This window comes from Macrotis lagotis, chromosome 1 (assembly GCF_037893015.1).
Source record: "Macrotis lagotis isolate mMagLag1 chromosome 1, bilby.v1.9.chrom.fasta, whole genome shotgun sequence".
Classification (NCBI taxonomy): Eukaryota; Metazoa; Chordata; class Mammalia; order Peramelemorphia; family Peramelidae; genus Macrotis; species Macrotis lagotis.
In genome coordinates, this window is record NC_133658.1 from 410,847,384 (window position 1) to 410,862,507 (window position 15,124).

At 40.8% G+C, this 15,124-nt stretch overlaps 1 protein-coding gene and 1 non-coding gene across 10 annotated transcripts in view; both read right to left on the reverse strand.

Annotated features, from left to right (window-relative positions):
- The window catches only part of LOC141506210 (protocadherin gamma-C5-like), a 221,695-nt gene that overhangs the window by 140,430 nt on the left and 66,141 nt on the right, over positions 1 to 15,124 (reverse strand). The window contains exon 1 of one of the 9 annotated variants that reach the window (XM_074212762.1): positions 3,806 to 11,854. The exons of 6 other annotated variants lie outside the window; for them this stretch is intronic. In XM_074212762.1, coding sequence (XP_074068863.1) covers positions 3,806 to 6,229 — 2,424 coding nt within the window. In that variant the 5' untranslated portion in view covers positions 6,230 to 11,854. 2 more of the 9 variants (XM_074212760.1, XM_074212759.1) reach the window with 2 other exon arrangements.
- On the reverse strand, positions 7,781 to 7,887 carry LOC141510356 (U6 spliceosomal RNA). The gene has a single exon (XR_012474853.1). It is a non-coding gene; the product is annotated as a U6 spliceosomal RNA (small nuclear RNA).

Consider the following 15,124-nt stretch of genomic DNA (forward strand, 5'->3'; position numbering starts at 1 on the left):
CTTACCTGAATGAATGACTGATCCTCTTTACAGAGAACAGACTCATCAGATATTAATAGAGCCTCCTTTTTCTCACAGTTCTGCAGCACTGTTAAAGTATTTGTATAGTTAGGCTGAGTGAAAATCATCTGACTTTTCCTAGAGTCTGTAGTGAGGGAAACCTCATGAGAATATGACTGCAGAAAAGCTCTTACTCCATCTATTCCCACAAACTCTGAGGCAGGGATATTTTGAAAATGTTCACTAGATGGTTCCAATACCTTAGAGGTCTGCCACCGATAAAGCCTCCCAGCCAATAAAATGATGATGAAGAAAAAGAAGAGACAGGACACTGAAGCTACTGCTATAACCAGATAGAGGGTGAGATCAGAGTCTTTGGGAGGGTCTGAGGATGCCAGGATGCTGAGATCAGAGAGGATCTCAGGAATAGTATCAGCCACCGCCACTGTCATGCTGACCGTGGCAGAGAGAGGAGGCTCTCCATTATCCGTGACTGTCAGCACAAGATTCTGCTTGAGGGCATCTTTGTCTACGAAGGTTCGAGCTGTCCTGATCTCGCCACTGTGCAGACCCACAGAAAAGAGCCCAGGTTCTGTGGCTTTGATCAAGCGGTAGGACAGCCAGGCATTCTGGCCAGAATCTCCATCGATTGCTACCACCTTAGTCACTAGGTATCCTGGCTCTGCAGAGCGAGGGGCCAACTCCACTCCTGTAGAACTATCGGAGGGGAAAACAGGATACAAGATTTCAGGGGTGTTGTCATTCTGATCGAGGATGAACAGAGTCAGGGACACATTGGTGCTGAGAGGAGGGTCTCCAGAGTCCTTAGCTGTTACTCCTAACTTCAATTCTTGGAACTGTTCATAATCAAAGGAATACAGAGCATAGAGGACACCAGTTTCAGAGTTAATCGAAACATAGGAGGAGAGAGGTGTACCGCGTACCGTGTCATCTGTAATGGAGTAAGTGATGTGACCATTCTCCTCGACGTCAGCGTCATGAGCAGTCAGCGAGTAAATAGAAGTGCCTCTGGGATTGTTCTCCGTGACATAAGCTGAATAGGACATCTGGGAAAAAACTGGAGGATTGTCGTTGGTATCACCTATATGCAAGGAGATGTGAACGTCAGTGGACAGAGGGGGGTTTCCTCCATCTGTGGCTGTTACGGTGACATTATACATGGAGACTTGCTCCCGATCCAGGGCTCTGTCTGTCACCAAACTATAATAATTTCCATAAGACTTTTCAAGTTTGAAAGGCAAGTGTTCTGGGACGGAGCACATGACCTGACCATTTCCTCCAGAGTCTCTGTCGTGTACATTGAAAAGGGCAATCACTGAACCTGCAGACGAATTTTCAGAGATCGAGTTTGTAATGGAAGTGATGGTAACATCAGGAGCGTTGTCATTCACATCCAGTACTTTGACCAGAATCTTGGCTCTGTCCAGAAGTCCAGGACCATCACGGACTTCTATATCTATGTCATAGAAACTCGATTCTTCATAATCTAGCTTTTCCAGTACCGTCATATCTCCAGTCAAAGAATTTAATCGGAATATCTGAGAAATTTTTTGGGTAATTTTTCTGAAGAAGTAAGTCAATTTCCCATTGATTCCCTCATCTGGATCAGTGGCATTCACTTTGAGTAGCCATGTCCCCACTGGAACATTCTCAGGAACACTCACAGTATATAGGGATTGTGTAAAAAGTGGAGCGTTGTCATTTGCATCAAGGACAGTCACACGAATGTGTACCGTGCCAGAGCGGACCGGATCTCCCCCATCCGAGGCTGTGAGGGTGAGGTAGTGAACAGGCTCCTCCTCGCGGTCCAGGGCCCGCTCTAGCACCAGTTCCGGGTACTTGGTCTCCTCTGTTCCTCTCAGCACATGTAGAGAAAAGAGATGATTTGGACTCAGCTGGTAGCTCTGGAGGGAATTTATTCCGACATCCGGATCAAAAGCCTCAGGAAGAAGAAACCTTGTTCCTGGCACTTCCTTTTCGATTATTTTTATTTCTGTTTCCTTTGTCTCAAATTGAGGGGAGTTATCATTAATATCAGTTATTTCCACTTCTACTCCATAAATTTTCACTTTGTCTTCTAGCAGAATCTCTATATTTACAGTGCACATGGATGCTGTCCCACACAGCTCCTCCCTGTCTATTCTGTCCGCCGTGACTAAACTGCCGCTTCTGACATTGAGAGAGAAATGCTGTGTCTTACCTCTCCAGACTATGCGGGCTCCACTCTCTGACAGTGCCCAAGGCTCCAAACCCAGGTCCCTAGCGATGTCGCCCACAAAAAAGCCCTTCTCCACCTCCTCGGGTACCGAATAGCGGATCTGTCCGGACCCAGCATCCCACAGCATCCCCAGGAGAAAGCAAAACAGGACTCTTCCCTGGCAATACTGGCGTATCCTCCGAGCCGCCATTATGTTCTCGCGAAGAAAATTTTCTCTAAGTATCTGTTCAGTCTCTCTTTCAGAATGAATTCTTGTGCCTCCTGAGTAGCAGGGAATATCATTCACCAAAATCCTAAAGACAAACGGCTTATGGCTTGGGTTTCTGTACAACCTCTAACGATGTACAAAGTTCTGCGGTTCTGGGTGGTTTGAATCCGAGAGGGCTGAGCTAGGGAACTGACTGCATTTCAAATTTCTCTCCCTGATTGGTCAACAGCGGCGCCCAGAGTTCGAACTAATTATTGCACCATCTCCAAGTAAAAGCTGCACATTTTAGACAAGATTCTTAGTCCTGATATTTCCCAGTTCCTGAAATAATTCATAACTAGTGACTTCGTACCTGTAATTTCACGACTTTCTGACAATGCCTGAACACACACACACACACACACACACACACACACGAATACACAATTATTTTTAAAGCTAGGCAAGAGATGCTATCATTATTATATTTCCTTTTCTTTTAGGCTGTCCTACTTTTCTCATGCATCATGACTGAATGTAAGATTATTCACAATAGTATAGTTTCCTTTCCCAAAACTCTCTTCTCCAACTCCGCCACCACAAATATTCCCACAGAAGAGATGAAATGAGGTGAAACTCAAGATCATTTACTTCATGAACTAGAGAATAAATGGTTTACGAATGAGTTTTTAATTTCTACCACATGAATCCAACTAAGTTTTGAATTACGCAATTAAAATGGAGACACATTCATTGCTATGTATGTGTTTATGTTGTACATTCAGCAATTATATTTTCTTATGTTGAATGACTACAGTAATTAAACCTCTCCACACAAAGACTTTCCTAATTTTCATCAGATGTGTAGGTGTGCAAGAACCAGATATTAGAAAATTATAATCAAATATGCAGATTTCCCAGGCATGTCCATTTTAATCATGCTCTTTCAACTGAGATCTTTCTGATTTTATACTCCAAGAACTTGTCCCTTGAGCCAAGTTGCTTCCAGTGTTTTGCTGCTCTACTTGCCGAGAGAATTTTTTTTCATTCAGCCTTGTGATTTCATTGGTAGTGATGTCTGAATGAGAAAACTGTCTCTACCAATGTAGAAAGGCAGCTGAAATATTAACTTACTTCCATAAGATCATACAGTTAAGATGTCAGAAATAGGACTCAGGTTTTTCCTGGTTCCAAGGCCAGCTCTCAATCTACTACACTATGGTGTTAATAAAAATATTATCTAGTAACTGAGGAAACTTAAATTACATGGAAAACACAGGAAAAGTCAAATTACACTGAATTAAAATGTTTAAGGTAGAAAAAAAACAAGTGAGAGACCTGATAGAGGGGAAAAATTAAAAGGTGAAAGAAAAACTTACGTAAGAAGAAATGACAAAGTCAGAATTGACTTTGGATTCCCCAGTATGATTATCCAGATCACAGGAACCATCATTGAAGAGGAGATCTTGTGGAGCAGATACATCCCCAGTCAATTTGAGAAAATTATATTCCATTTTCCCCGATTTGGAGGCCACACACAGATTATAAGAATATGGTAAAGTCCCCTCATTGTAGTTTGGGACTATTCTAGGCTCAGGATGAGAGCAAAGATCTGCTCCAAAACAACCTAACAACTTGGAAGTGGAGGATTTTCGAAGACGTATGGTAATAGCCATAATGACGCTGAGAAAGAACAAGATGGAGATTAAAGCTAAAGCCAAGACCAGGTAAAACTGTAGCTCAGACTGAGGGTCCGGGTTCTCTGAGCGCTCATCCCTCATTTCTGGCAAAACCTCCTGCAAGTTGTCTGCAAAGACCAGGTGAAGAGTCACAGTGGCTGACCGAGGGGGCTGGCCCCCGTCCTGCACAGAGACCAACAGGCGGTGACGATCAGAATCTCGGTCAGCCATAGCCCGAGCTGTCCTGATCTCACCGGTGCGCAGTCCCAGGCTGAAGAGGCCGGGATCTGTGGCCTGCAGCACGTGGTAGGCCAGCCAGGCGTTGTGTCCTGAATCAGCATCTACCGCCACCACCTTGGTGACAAGGTATCCGGGCTCCGCAGAGCGAGGGACCATGTCGAAAAGGGCTGAGCCTTCAGTCCCCAGGGTCGGGTAGAGGATGATCGGAGCATTGTCATTTTGATCCACTATAAATACCCGTAGGGTGACATTAGCGCAGAGAACAGGGGAGCCAGCGTCACAGGCCTGAAGAATAAGCTCGAAGGTGCGAACCTGCTCATAGTCGAAAGAACGCTGCGCAAAGATGTCTCCTCTGTGGACATTTACAGATACGTAGGAGGACAGCAGCAGCAAATCTAGGTCGCTGCTGACAATAGAGAAGGACAAACGACCATTTTGTTCCAGGTCCGGGTCAACTGCTGAGACACAGGAAATAGAGGCACCTGAGGGATTGTTTTCAGGAACATAAGCCACATAGGAAGGTTGTAAGAAAATGGGGGCATTGTCATTGACATCTGCTATGTGCAGGGTGAAAGTCTTACTGCTGGATAGCGGGGGGTTTCCTTTGTCAGTGACAGTCACAGTGATATTATATTCTGGGGTCTGCTCACGGTCCAGAGCTCCATCTGTTAGAAGTTTGTAGTAATTCTTAGAAGAGGACTCTAATTTGAAGGGAATATTACCTTGAAGATAACATACAATCTCCCCATTTTCTCCTGAATCTCTGTCACGGGTTTTCAGAAGCGCAATGACAGTGCCAGGCTCAGAATTCTCTGGAACTGGACTGAAAGCGGATGCCAAAGTCACTTCAGGGGCACAATCATTTTCATCAAGGATTTCTATGTGAATTTTGCAATGTGATGCTAGATCTCCAGTGTCTTTTGCTTCAATACTTAGGGTATAACTATTAGTATTTTCGAAGTCCAGATTTTCTTTAGTCCTGATTTCTCCTGTCTTTTGATCCAAGTCGAATAAGAGTTTCACATCCTTAGCTGTATTTTGGAAGGAGAAGGTTATTTCTGCATTAACTCCCTCATCCTGGTCGGTGGCCATCACACGGACTATAGAAGATCCTGGGGGCAGGTTCTCCGGCACCCTGACCCTGTAGACCTGCTGGCTGAATACCGGGGTATTATCATTGGCATCCACAACATTAATTCTGATCTGAACAGTGCCATTCTGGGGTGGCTGCCCACCGTCCAGAGCCATCAAGACCAATTGATGTGAACTCTGCTGTTCCCTATCCAGAGAATTTTTCAGTTTCAACTCAGGGTATTTATTACCATCTGGACTCTGCTTCACTGCTAGATCAAAGTAATTGTTTTGTTCAAGGTAGTATCGTTGCAGAGAATTAGTCCCAACATCTGAATCCACAGCGGGGTCCAGAGGAAAGGATGAGCCTATTTGAATGGATTCTGAAATCTTCAGATCTACATGAGACTGTTCAAATAACGGAGCATTATCGTTAGTATCGAGCACGACCACAGTTACGTGGAAAATATTTAGTGGATTTTCGGCAACTGTTTCGAAATCAAGGAAACACACAGGCTTCTTTCCACATATTTCCTCTCGGTCTATTCTGCCGCTAACCAGCAATTCTCCGCTCTCGGAGCTGATACTAAAGTATTCCCTCTCTGCACTCACCCGTAACTTCCTAACCGCTAAGTCCCAGACCTCTAGTCCCAGATCCTTGGCGAGGTTCCCCACCACCGACCCTATCGCCATCTCCTCGGGAATGGAGTAGCGGATCTGTTCAGAAAACACGCAATAGAACAAGGACAGCAAAAAGGGGATCAGTACCTCCGGCCTCAGAGTCAGAGCTCTTTCCCCCGAGCTCCTTCCCATTTCTCCGTCTCTGTGCAGATAGAAATTCTTTAGTTCCCCAGAAACCGAAGTTTAGATGTTAGTGAGTCGTAAGAATCTGAATTAAAGAAGATCAATTTCCGTATATCCTAGCGTGAATGCCAATCCGTGTGCTCTAGGGAAGATTCTGTGGGACCGGGGTTTAAATGAATATAAGGCTTTGTTGGTGGGCAGGAAATTACCCAACAGGAAACAAGCTTCAAGGGATTGTCTGTTTCAGCTCTTTTTCCACATTGGCCGACAGCGGCGCCCAGTGTCTCGGTCGGAGAACTGAAGCGATTCTCTTATAAATGCATTTTCTTTCTCAGGAAATATCATTTCAGTAAAAATAGGATTAACAAATATTTTTCAGTATTATATAACAAATATGACAATCTAAATTTTTAATTATAACTTTGCAATTTTTCTTTCTCTTTTAGAAATACTATTTCTGACAGAAAGTCATAGGGATCAAAATTTTACATCACCAGGAAGCTTGGAGGCTATCCAGTCCAATTTTTACAGATTTCCGCAGATTAAGAAACTGAAATTACCACAGATGAATTGACTTTTCCAGTGCACCCAGTTAGTATTGGAAGAAGTTAGGTTCCAAGCTCTGCTCTCTGGGTTCAAATATATCACCATTTCCACTTTACCACATTATTTCTCATAGGATGATTTTTAATACTTCTTTTTCCGGTGATTTTTCTGTTACACTTTTTATGTAATAGTAGTGACGTTTTGTTGGTTGATTAATCCCTGATAACTTTACGTAATTTCCCATTAACTTTTTGATACTTGGAAATGCTCAACATGTAGGGACACGAGTTTTAAAACCAAATTGAGCATAACCCACAGTCTTATATCCATTGAGGATTTAGAACTATCTATACCAAGCACATAAAGACTTCTCCCGGGAGAATGGGCAGATGAATACATTCCAATGGCAATGTAGTAGATGCTGTGGAGTGCTTGAGTTTTGGGCAGACAGAGAAGATGTCAAGGTCTCACTGCATCTGGGGCCATCATCAGTTCACTTGCTTTTATCTTGACACTGGATTCGGATGATTCTGGAAGAAAGATCCTGTGCAACTCTGACTCACTTAAATCCAATTCACTCAGTGAAGTTGTTCATCTTCCAAAAAAATAGTACCAAAGAACAGCAACTAAATGTATCTCTGCTATTCATCCTTTAGTGAATAAGGAATTTCATTGATGTGAACCCCTCACTCTTCCTGGGTATATTTGCCATCCATCCCTGCAGCCTCATCCTCATTTTGTTCTTATTCTTCTATAAATTCTTCAAAGAATTATTAACCATCATGAGACCTCTCTAACAAAGTTAGAGAGACCTCTCTAACAAAGTCTTTAAACATTTTGCTAGTACCAGTGCATACATTACTCCTTAATTTTTTCTACATAACCTCATTTTTTTCTGCAACAGCAGAGAAGATAATGGTAGGGAGGAAGGATGCCCCATCTCCATGGCAACAAAGATTCCCCTCCCCCAGCCTCATTCCCAGCTTTTATTGAAGAGATTTCTATTTTCAAGTAAAAAATAAGGAACGCTTCACGAATTTGCCTGTCATCCTTGTGCAGGGGCCAGGCTCATCTTCTCTGTATCGTTCCAATTTTAGTATATGTGCTGCCGAAGTGAGCACATATCCTCAATTTTCTGATAGAGCTTCCAACTCCAACTTTTAGATAGCTTGGTGGTGTGTTGTTCTGTTTGTGTGTGAGAAAGATATTGGTCTATTTCCAAACATGTAGTTCTCTATTGTCATTTTAGTCACCTACCTGATTTGGGGACTAAGTACATAGGAATCTTTGAAAGGAGCATACAAATTTGTCAAGTGAAATTGTCAAGATTTAAAAACTTAATTAATGAAATAACCAACCACGATTCCAGAAGAAAATGATGAAGCAAGCTACCAATTTAGTGCCTGAGAGATGATGGCATCAAGTTGCAGAATGAAGCATTTTTCTGACACAGCCAACAGGGGAATTTGTTTTACTGGACTATTCTTGTTTTTGTAGAAGTTATTTTTTCTTGTTTGTGAATGGTGGGAGGGGAGAGGAGAAGAAAGATTAAGTTAAGGATAGAGTTGTCAAAAAGAATTTTAAAAAGAGTAAAAATAAAAGTGTTATTGAAACATTTTGAAATTTTTAAAGGAGAGCAGAATGAAGGTTAGAAGGAACCCCAGATGAGCAGAACAGTTTGGAAAGTAGTTACATCATGTATCTATTATATACTTAAAAAGAAAAGCAATTATATAATGGAAATATATAGTTTCTTGTACAATCCTTTAAAATTTTTTCTATGTGCATGATGAAATGCTTATCTTGTTTATTGTTTTTTTTAAAATTAAAAAAGCCTGTTTTCCTCCTATTCAGCCTTGGACAAGATTTTTGTCCATTTACCATTTGAGTCAGTCAGTCAATGAGGCAACTGTCCATCATAAGTTGTACAATAGGTATTCTTATGTGATGTGTGTATTATCAGATTTATTTCTTTACAGTGGCAATGGATTCCATTTTGGAAATTCTGTATTGTTCTGCTACTTATTGAAATCAACAGAATTCAACTAAAGTTAAAAGTGCTTGTAAGAACTTATTAACCATGTAGTATGACTCTAATTTGTACCCTACAAGACATCATCCTTGGCAGTGGTGAATACTATAATTATGTGTATATCTTATTTTTATGCTTTGATTGATATTGCTAATAAGAATAATAGGAACTGGAGGTGTGATATCATTAGTATAAGGTAGTCACAGGAAAGAATTCCTTCTACTATCATAGTACCATTCAGGTCACTTGATCTGAAATTTATAGTTTGTTTAGGATACTGAGAGAATAAATGTCTTGCCCAATGTCACACAGTTAATATGTGTTAATGGAGGAACTTGAACCCAGGCCTTCTCAACTTCAAAGTTAATTATCCATCTATTATTTTATGCTGCCTTAGAGGATTATTGAATAAGGTTATCCATATTCATTTATCAATATATCTCTTGAAATAACATATGTAAAGGAAGTACATATTAAAAGGGAGATTACTTTTAAAGTTATGTTTTTTTAACAAGTCATATACTTTCAAATATTCAAAAAACAATAAACAACAGTATGTGGTATTCACTAGAAGATTTGGATTGATGCAGAAATTCATCAGTGATAAAACACATCTTCCTCTCAGTAGACTGGTGAGGAATTATAGCTGTACAATACTGCATGTTCCATCGGACTTGGAAGTCACATTGATAGGTTTTACATGAATTGTTTTTCAGAAAATGACAGGTTCAATGGGGGTGGGGGGGGATAAAAAGTTTGGGAAATTACTGGCATAAAACAAAATGCATAAATTAATCTTAAAAACAATAGAAAGACACAATCATTAAATCTGCTTACTCTATTGTTACTATTTCTTTTTTTTTCTTTTTTTTTTTTGATTCTTACTATTTCTTTCAAGTAAACAACAAGACATAAAACACCACTGTCTCAGACTAATGAAAGGTATCACACAGATAGTCCCCTGGTTTGTGTGACCAGGCTGTAATATATAAAACTGAGGCATTCCTTTTTTTTTCTACCAACAAACTTACATAATATAAGATGACGATATACAAAAAATATGATCATTCAAAATCAACAAAATTTTTTCCAAAACAGAAATTGAATTCTGAAAAATATAATGAATCACTCAATAATAGATTGATTATTATAAGCTAAATAAAGCGCTCACATTTCTAGGAACTCAGTTTCATAGAGAATCACTAAGTCAATCAGGGTTAATTGTTACATATCTAGTATAAATGTTAAGTGTCTGAGGTCAGATCTGAGCTAAGGTCCTATTGATCAGGGCCAGTGTTCTATGCCATGAAAATTTAAGGTTCTCCCTGATTCCAGGGCCAGTACTCTAAGCAACGTGCTAACTAGCTGTCCCTGAATCACTATTTCTCAAAGTTATGTCAATTGATCTTTAGTGTATAATATTTTGAATACATCCATTCATACAGGGTAATAGATTAAAATGTGTTCTTCTCATGACTGCATACTTTTAATGTGTGATTCTGAATTAAAAGCACACAAAATCAAATTAATTAATTCAGTTTTTGGTTGGATTCAAATACATTTCTATTCTAGGAAACTGTGGAAATTGCAAAAAAAATTTGATTATCAAATAAAATGGTGAAGACAATGTTTATAAATGTTTATATAAAAATTTTATCTTGTTTCGATAAGGGTATCTGATATTAATTCAATGAACAATTTCCAAGTAAAAAGTGACTTCTTGGGGGTGGCTAGGTGGCACAGTGGATAGAGCACCAGCCCTGGAGTCAGGAGTACCTGAGTTCAAGTCTGATCTCAGACATTTAATAATTACCTAGCTGTGTGGCCTTGGGCAAGCCACTTAACCCTATTGTCTTGCAAAAACCTAAAAAAAAGGTGGCTTCTTAAGATTTTAAATAGACATTTTTTAGAGTTTGATTGGGGAGTGCTACATCAGGTAACTTAATCACATTGACCAAAGAGAAAGGGTAGTCATGGATTGATGTTAACTTAGAGGAATGCTTTAATATTTTATCAATGATTCTACTATTAAGTGATTAGAATACATACAGATGAAAATTAGTAAAAAAAACAAACTATAGGGTCCAACAGCATTATTTGACAGAAGAAAATGAAATGAGGGAAGGGGAAATGATAGTGCTAGAAACAAATCCTCTTGATTTTTATCCACATTCTTCTACACAAGAAGGGCTTACTCAACAAACTGATCAATATGTGTGAAGAGTTAGGAATTGTGGGTATTTTTTGAGGGATGGTGTTGATGACGTGGATCTATGCAAACTAATGAATGATGAATCTGGTTTCAAAAATGTCTCAAAAGACTTTAACTATAAAGTTAAGTCTAAGAAAAAATAAAATACTATTCTTAGGTCCAAAAGTCAACAGTGAAAGTATAGGAAAGAGAAAACTGATTTATATCATCTGAAAATAATGCAAAGAATTTCAATGGACAGAAAATTCAATATATTAACGATATAGGTCAAATGAATAGAATAGAATAGAATAGAATAGAATAGAATAGAATAGAATAGAATAGAATAGAATAGAATAGAATAGAATAGAATAGAATAGTTAATGTTCAAAAAAACACTATTCTCAGTGGTGGTCAATTCATGTCCTGAGTTACTGAGTTCAGTCGAAAAGATCATAACATAAATTTCTAGAAGATCACGTTCAGAATATAAAGCTTCTTTAAACCAAAGAATATTATGAACAGTTGAAAAAGTAATGAAAGATAAGACTTGAGGAATAAGTTACAGAAGTCTCTATTCAAAAGATGGTTCTGGTTAAGTAACAATCATTGACTCAAAGTTAAACCTTATATGCAGGCTCAAGGTGAAGAAGAAATAGCTAATGAGTAGAACTTTAAAAATAACTAATTTCCGAGTTAATAAGACAAAGTTTTTTGAAGAACTTAGAGACTTACCACTAAAAGCTTAGGTTATTATAAAGAAAATTGCCTTATTAAGTTTGAAGTTGGGCTAGATGAGTGATACTATTTCAGAGTTGAAGTAAATATGTCAGGTATTAAATACTATGACTACTATTTTTTTAAAGCATACCTGTAAGAAGGGCTGATCCTCATTAGAGAGAATTGATTCATGAGGTATTAAAGGAGGTTCCTTTTTGTCAGAGTTCTGCTGAAGTGATAAAGTGTCTGCATAATTTGGTCCCAGAATTATCAATTGGCTTTTCCGAGAGTCGGTAGTCAGGGAAACCTCTTGGGTGTGTGTTTGGAGAAACGCTCTGACTCCATCAAGTCCCACAAATTGGGAGGAATGGATGTTTCCAAAATGCTCGCTAGGTGCACCCAGCAACTTTGTGGTTCTCCACCTATGTAATCTGAGCACCAATAAAATGATAATAAAGGTGAAGAACAAGCAGGAAATGACAGCCACAGCGATGACTAGGTAGAGTGTGAGCCTGGAATCTTTAAAGTCAGCTGGTGCCTCTGAACTGCTGAGCTCGGAAAGGATCTCAGGGATGCTGTCTGCCACTGCTATGGTGATACTGACTGTGGCAGAGAGGGGGAGGTCCCCGTTATCTGTCACTGCCACTATGAGATTCTGCTTGAGAGTATCCTTGTCTAGGAATGTCCGGACAGTCCTGATCTCCCCTGAGTGCAGCCCCACGGAGAAGAGCCCAGGTTCTGTAGCCTTGAGCAGGCGGTAGGACAACCAGGCATTCTGACCAGAATCTCCATCGACTGCCACCACCTTGGTCACCAGGTAGCCAGGCTCTGCAGAGCGTGGCGCCAGCTCTACGCCACTGGAACCATCTGTGGGAAAGGCTGGGTACAGGATTTCGGGGGTGTTGTCATTCTGATCCAGGATGAACAGAGTCAGGGACACGTTGGTGCTGAGAGGAGGGTCTCCAGAGTCCCTGGCTGTCACTCCTAGCTTCAATTCTCGGAACAGTTCATAATCAAAGGAACACAGAGCATAGACCACACCTGTTTCAGAATTAATAGAAACATAAGAGGAGAGAGGTGTACTGTGTACCGAGTCATCTGTAATGGAGTAAGTGATGTGACCATTCTCCCCGATGTCAGAGTCATGAGCAGTCAGCGAGTAAATAGAAGTGCCTCTGGGATTGTTCTCCATGACATAAGCTGAATAGGACATCTGGGGAAAAACTGGGGGATTGTCGTTGGTATCTTCTATATGTAAGGAGATGTCAATGTCAGTGGACAGAGGGGGGTTTCCTCCATCTGTGGCTGTTACGGTGACATTATACATGGAGACTTGCTCCCGATCCAGGGCTCTGTCTGTCACCAAACTATAATAATTTTCATAAGACTTTTCAAGTTTGAAAGGCAAGTGTTCTGGGACGGAGCACGTGACCTGACCATTTCCTCCAGAGTCTCTGTCATGTACATTGAAAAGGGCAATCACCGACCCTGCAGACGAATTTTCAGATACTGAGCTGGTAAGAGAGGTGATGGTGATATCAGGAGCATTGTCATTCACATCCAGCACTTTCACCAGAACCTTAGCTATGGCCAGAAGTCCAGCCCCATCTCGAGCTTCAATATCTATATGATAGAAATTACACTGCTCATAATCTAAATTTTCCAGTACTGTTATATCCCCAGTCAAAGCATTCAAATGAAATAGCTGAGACGTTTTCACGGTAATTTTCTGGAAATAATAAGTGACTTCCCCATTTATTCCTTCATCCAGGTCGGTGGCACTCACTGTGAGCAGCTGTGTCCCCTGTGGTAAGTTCTCAAGTACATTCACGGTATATACAGACTGAGTAAACTCTGGTGCGTTGTCATTCGCATCCAGGACAGTCACAAGAACTCGTAAGGAGCCGGAGAGAATAGGATCTCCCCCATCCGAAGCCGAGAGGATAAGATGGTGAATGGGCTCCTCCTCTCGGTCCAGAGCACGCTCCAGCACCAGTTCCAGATACTTGACTCCATCTATTTGTTTTTCCACACGCAGAGAGAAATGGTGATTCGAACTCAGCTGATAGCTCTGAACAGAGTTCATTCCTATATCCACATCAAAGGCTTCCGGAAGGGGGAACCTGGTTCCTGGCACTGCACTTTCGCTGATTTTGATTTCCCTTTCTTCAGCTCCAAAGCTGGGGGAGTTATCATTGATATCAATTATTTCCACTTCTACTCCATAAATTTTCACTTTATTCTCTAGCAGAATCTCTGCACTTGCAATGCAGACGGTTGCTTTTCCACACAGTTCCTCCCTGTCTATTCTGTCTGCTACGACTAAGCTGCCGCTTCTGACATTCAGAGCAAAATGTTGCTTCTTACCTCTGGAAACTATACGGGCTCCGCGCTCCGAAAGCTTGTGGGGCCCTAGTCCAAGATCCTTGGCGACGTCTCCCACAAAAGAACCCTTCTCCATCTCCTCAGGCACCGTGTAGCGGATCTGTCCAGACCCGGCCTCCCACAAAGATCCCAGGACAAAGCAAATCAGGACCATGCCTGGGCAGTTCCCGAGCCTCTGAATAGTCGCCATTGCTGCCTCGCTATTGAATTTTTTTATTCTTGTGGCAGATCCAACCTCACTCTCCTGATTAGCAGTCCGATCCTAAGTGTCCAAGGGGATCAAGATACCCCTGCATCTTGGAGTCCACAGAGAAGAGGGTTTCTGGCTGATTCGATTTTAACCGGAAGGTGTGTCTGAACGCTGTATTGCTAGGTTTTGTGAGCAGCCAAGGAGGGAGATTACTTCCATTACTGGTCAACAGCGGCGCTCAGAGTCCTAACTGATTACTACACTATTTCTGAGCAAAGCATGAAAACTTGGTTTCAAATAGCTTCATTCTTAATAATTTTATTGCTTTGAAACGTATTTTAAAAGGAGTAACTATTTAATTTTCGTGACAGATACAGAGAGCACCCAAAACATAGAATAGTTGTAGATTGCAAGATAGTAGCTCTGTTCTTTTATTTCTTAGAAAGTTTGTTAATGTGATTAATTAGCTGAGTATTCATTCTTCCTTTGCATTTTCTTTATTCCATCGTGTATTTTTTTTTAGGTTTTTTTTGCAAGGAAAATGGGGTTAAGTGGCTTGCCCAAGGCCACACAGCTAGGTAATTATTAAGTGTCTGAGACCGGATTTGAACCCAGGTACTCCTGACTCCAAGGCCGGTGCTTTATCCACTACGCCACCTAGCCACCCCCATCATCCACTATGCCACCTAGCCACCCCCATCATGTATTTTCAATATGAGTCCTCAGTCTTAGGATAGCAATTTCCAAGTCACAAATTTCTCTTCTCCCCCCCCCCCCCGAAGTGCTATTGCTAAGTGGGCTGTAGAAATTTATTTTTCTAAAACTGAAGAATAGTTTTCT